The sequence below is a fragment of the Phaeoacremonium minimum genome (assembly GCF_000392275.1).
Source record: "Phaeoacremonium minimum UCRPA7 unplaced genomic scaffold PA7_03_scaffold_583, whole genome shotgun sequence".
Taxonomy (NCBI): domain Eukaryota; kingdom Fungi; phylum Ascomycota; class Sordariomycetes; order Togniniales; family Togniniaceae; genus Phaeoacremonium; species Phaeoacremonium minimum.
The window spans coordinates 184,721-190,284 of NW_006921485.1; the positions used below are offsets into that span (position 1 = coordinate 184,721).

Below are 5,564 nucleotides of genomic sequence, written 5' to 3' on the forward strand. Positions count from 1 at the left end.
CTATGCTGAGTGCAATCAATTCGGTGATGGGAGCTTTGTGCGCTATCCTAATGAACCAACCGGATGTTGCTCGATACGCGAATAGCTACAAAGATGTGACCTGGTCTCAAGCCGCTGGTATCATGACTAGCAAGGTCATCGTGATATTCATCGGTGCTTGCACAACGTCGGCTTCTAAGCAAATCCTCGGCAAAGCTTATTGGAACATCTGGGATCTATATACCGCAATCCTTGATCAACACTGGAACTCGCCTGCTCGTGCTGGCATTGCATTCGCCTCTTTAGGCGTCATGTTAGCTATACTGGTTACTAATGCCGGAGCAAACTCGCTTCCTGTGGGCGCAGATCTAACGGGAATGTGGCCCAAGTGGCTGACTATCGTTCGTGGCCAGATTCTCTGCGCGACGTTAGCACCACTGCTTGTACCATGGAAGATGATATCTAGCGCGCAGGCTTTCCTCACCTTCCTCGGCTCCTATCCCATTTTTCTAATGCCTGCGGTTGCTTGTATGATCGTCGACTACTGGTTCATTCGCCGAGGCAACCTTCATGTCCCTTCCTTGTATGTTACATACAAAGGAGCGCCTTACACCTATTACAGAGGCTGGAACTTACGCATGCTGGCCGCCTGGATATGCGGCGTCGCATCATCGATTCACGGTCTAGTTGGCGCATTTGACAAGACCTTCATCAGCGAGGGCAGTAGAAATCTGTATAAAATAAGCTTCCTTGTGTCTGGGTTTGTTGGCGCTTTTGCTTACACAGTCACCTGTCTGATTTGGCGCCCGCAAATTCTGCCGCAAGAGGTTAACATGACTCAGAAACTCAAGTTCGAAGAGTTGGCCAAGACGCAAGGCTTCCTAGAAGGAGAAAACTTGGCCACGATCAACGGAACGGGGATAATCCAAGGCGTGGGGGATAGTGAGCAGGCATCACAGCATAGTATCATCATTGATAATAAGGGCACTAAAGTCGTCATGGAAGTTTGAACATGAATAGCATAACAATGTGAACTAAAATAGCGTTCTGTAATAGAGACCAGAAATTATACAGCATCTCTTTAGATAGTTCGAGCCACACGATGAACATTCGTTCTGTGCATACACAGTTCACTTGAGATTACGCGGAGACATCCGTTCTCATAACCTCGAGTCTTAGCAAGCTCGCATGTATATCGTAGTTCGCAATAAATATAATCTCACCTAACTATAGATCGTAGTACAACTCAGATGCAACAAAGTGTATTTCACTATTGAAAATCTCGCTACGTACTGCTATTCACTTATCCTTGATCCTTCATTGTTATCAAAGTCTTCTAGTCCCTCAGTTAAGGTCGCCCGCCGTGAACTTCGTCAGGCACCGAAACTTCCTATACCCTTCGAGGAAGTAATATATGCTGTCATGGCAGTTGTAATCACCATTAGGAAACACAATGCAGTCTCCGTAGGTGTTGCCATCCACTATGTGAGCAAAATTAGCATGTTTAACATGACAGGCACGAAGGAGGAATCTAAAAGTGCATGATCAGAGGTCAGATCATTAAAAGACTTACATCCCACCATCGTCCAGCCTCGATCCTTATATAGGGCTGAGAACTGTGTCAGATCTATCAAAATACTCGTGTTTGAAATTCTAGACTTACTCCAGTGGTAAACCGGGTCGGTTCCATGGAAGTTCATCTCTAAGACATCGATGTTTCCTGGTGGAGGCTTGTAATCACAACCACTTCCTGCACAGCGGACACCGGTCTTTGTCCCACTGACATCGCCGCTATTAACAAACGTTTTGGCGGCGAAAACTTCGTCGCAGTTCTTTGGCTCGGCCTCGAAAACCTGCCAGACTTTATTGATCGAAACTCCGACATCGGTGACAATGGTTCGCTCCACCATATAAACATCGAAATTGGCAGTAACACAAGAGAAAGCAGCCAGCCATAGGCTGATGCGAAGTAGAGAAAGCTTCATGATAGTGGCTTGTATGTAACATAGACTTAGACACTCATACCGAAAGACCGAAGAGAGAAACGAAATATCAGCTCTTTTGATAGAAAGATTTATACTTTTGTTCCTACTACAAATATCATGAATCATTCGGACTACCGATAAAAAGCAAGCCGATGCTAAATGCGATACGTTGTATTGATGGAAGAGCAACTCATCCGCATTTAGAACCGGCGCTAATGATGATTGGTGCTTTCGGACTGGGTCACATCTTCCAGCTGGTTCCGACGCCTTACCTCAAAGTCGGCTGATAACCTGCATCAAACCTCGTAACTATGGACTGTGGGGCATTTTGGTGTTGCTGAATATGCCTCTGCAAGTAATCAAGTGATCGAAATTGCTGATCGCGATCTCCAAAGTGATGCCTAGAATATGGAAGGAGTCAGGACAACCCTTTCAATCAAGAGGTTACACAACGCAATCCTTTTTTGCCACGGCCGAGGCATTCTCTCTTTCTTTCCAAAGCATCAATCCTTTCTGGATCTGATCTCAGATTCTTACCGGACAAGAAGATTCCCATCCAATCAGACCTAAGGCGTGCTGGCAGGGAAGGAACTTGGGGGCTTGAGCCATGTCGGAGAGGATGCTTTAGAGAAGCTGAGACATACGAACTCTCGCAAAAAAAGGCTTAAGTAATGTATCTCACAATAGAGATGCAATCCCATAAGTACGGGTCAACAAGTTTGACAAATGTTTTTAGAGACCGATCAAATTGCCTTTATTTACCGAGCTTCTCGATCGGGAAGCGGCCAATGAAATGCCGAACAGATTGATGCCTTCGGGGGAGTCCGAGTCGTTGATGCTACTAATATGTCGATGGTTGCAATTTTGACACTAGAAACTTGAGAAAAGAAGTTAGTCCATATGCAGATAAAGAAATGTCTTCAGTTGAAAGGCTTGGTCCATTTCATCTTGTGGATCAATTCCATCTTGAGATTGTTCAAGTGTCGCTTGCATTTGATGCGCATCGCTTAGCCGGAAATAACAAAACCCCGCTACCACACACCATAAGAATGTCTCCTCACTAGTTGACGTTCGTTTCCAATGTCTTCCCAATACTTCAGAAATGTAATCACGGCATCATGGCCGAGACCTCAAAGATCTCAAATCTGTATCCTCGAGAGCCTGGCACATCGCAAGCTTCTCCTAACTATCAAGAGCCCTATCAAGACGATTTCATCCTTTCTGATTTCACATTTACTAGTGGCGGATCGTTGCCAAAGCTGCGAATTCACTATCGGACGATAGGTACGCTCAGACGCGACAATGAAGGGCACGCAGTCAATGCAGTAATGATTATGCATGGAACCGGTGGCAGTGGAAAGCAATTCCTTGTTGATCAGTTCGCTGGGCAGCTTTTCGTTCCTGGTGGACTGCTCGACGCGTCCCGATACTTCATTATCCTGCGAGACGGTATCGGCCATGGCGACTCAAGCAAACCTAGTGATGGGCTACGAGCGGAGTTTCCTCGCTATGGGTACGAGGACATGGTCCGAGCAGACTACAGGTTACTAACAGAAGGTCTTGGCGTGGACCATTTGCGACTTGTCATGGGCACCTCAAGTATGTCTTCAACACATAATCCCGTACATATAAAGCGATTGCTGACTCCACGACCCATGCATCAGTGGGTGGAATGCACTCCTGGGTTTGGGGTGGAATGTATCCGGACTTTAGTAAGCATTTCGGGGCAATTGTCTTGTCTATATGGCCAATTTTCAGCCCTTCAAGAGAACGGCTCTTATCACAATTATGAATTCGCTTTGAGAGCCAATACGTTGCTGACTCTACGCCTTCTAGTGGATGCTTTGATGCCTCTGGCATCTCTGCCCATGCAAATCTCTGGCCGCAACCGTATGTTTCGGAAGATGATTTTGGATGGCATCAAGAAGGACCCTCAGTGGCAAGGTGGAAAATACATAGATCAGCCATATGGCCTTGTTGCAGCGGTCTATGTGCTGACGTTCATGTCGTCAATTCCTCTTCAGTGGCAAAAGGCGGCTCCGGACAAAGACAGCGCAGATGCTTTTCTTGATCGGCGTATCGCAGCTGCCTTGGATACAATGGATGCCAATGATCTATTATACCAAGTAGATGCGTCGTATGACTACGATCCACGACCGAGTCTCGGTAAAATCAAGGCTCCGCTCCTTGCAGTCAACTCGGCCGATGATCAGGTGAATCCACCCGAACTAGGTATACTCGAAAACGAGATCAAGCATGTGTCTTGTGGACGCGCAATTGTCCTCCCTATAACGGATAAGACGATGGGTCACGGCTCGCATACGTATGCAACATTGTGGAAAGATCTTCTGGCGTCTTTATTGCAAGAGTCAGAGATGCCACAGCCGAAATCCATTCGTCGTTCTTGGCTGCAATTTCTGTTGTTCCGTTGATATGAAAACAGGTAGATGCTGTGCTCTTTCAGCTGATTGTTAACTTATTCTACATTAATTGCCATCTTTTATCGGAAGGTTCCCACCTCATTAATTTCAGTTTTACAGCTCTTTCCCCTTTATTACAATAGTACAGAATACATAGAGACCGAAGGTCTTAGGAACAAGGCATTTGGTACACCTTATTTGACGACTTGCTAGATATAGAAATGGGTTGATGGCTTGTTGGGTGTGGATGTCTTATGCGAAGGAAAACGCAAGTAACCCGAGGAAAAGATCACTTGTAACATACTGCGAAGGAAAACGTACAAAACCCTCGATTCGGCTAGATGCAGCATTGACATGAAGGTCCCAAGGTCTGATAGTTGACGACTTCCTTCGTATATCAGGAGATGGTACTGGCCAAGTCGAGAAACGTCGACGATGAGTTTGCACTTCTACATAGTGTCGACGATCAACTCTTTACTATGGGTAGTAAGGAGGCTAAGACGAACTCAATAATCTTTGATTTTCCCAATCTCTCAAGATGGGCTGATCTGGTACTCCCCCATTACGATTGTACTGGAAAGAGAACAGGACCCTCACAGACCACTGAGGTACCACTAGACCAACGCCAACTACCTAACCTAATCGTCAACCATGATGTCGGCCACCAGATGCCCGTTGGACGCTACGGAACAGTATAGTACATGTACTGTACAGGCCTTCAACCACACCCTAGCCAAACCATCCTCCATCCATCCACCAGCTCCTTTGAGCGTAAGTTTCCCACAACGTTCTGCCAAAATCTATAGGTACTTTTACTACTACACATTTGCCATCATCATTTAATAAAGCGAAAAAGCCAGATCGATTCGGAAGCCCGCGTGTTTGTTGCTGCTGGGACTGCGGTGCATCGATCGCCAAGCCCGGATAACATCAATATCTCAGACCACATACTGGCCTCAAAGTCTCGTACACGCCGAAAAAATTGGGTTTGGGTGTCGACGGAGCCTAGGTTTGATTGCAAAAGTGAAGAGTCATGGTTGACTTATATGGATCCCATATCGCCTAGATCCATACCTCAGAAAACCTTAAGCGACTGCTTTCTCCGATGCAAAAGTGTGACAAAAGAGAGCCCCGCTAAGCCTAGTGGTAAGCTCCCTGGCCCCTGACAGGGGTCAATTCA

The 5,564-nt window shown here is 46.3% G+C and overlaps 1 protein-coding gene across 1 annotated transcript; it reads right to left on the bottom strand.

Annotated features, from left to right (window-relative positions):
- Positions 1 to 1,323: 1,323 nt before the first annotated feature.
- On the bottom strand, positions 1,324 to 1,964 carry UCRPA7_8305 (hypothetical protein; the record flags this gene model as incomplete). Its single annotated transcript, XM_007920822.1, has 3 exons — positions 1,324 to 1,460; positions 1,553 to 1,588; positions 1,643 to 1,964. 3 exons carry the CDS (start codon positions 1,962 to 1,964, stop codon positions 1,324 to 1,326), a joined length of 495 nt encoding a protein of 164 aa, XP_007919013.1.
- Between the last annotated feature and the right edge of the window lie 3,600 nt (positions 1,965 to 5,564).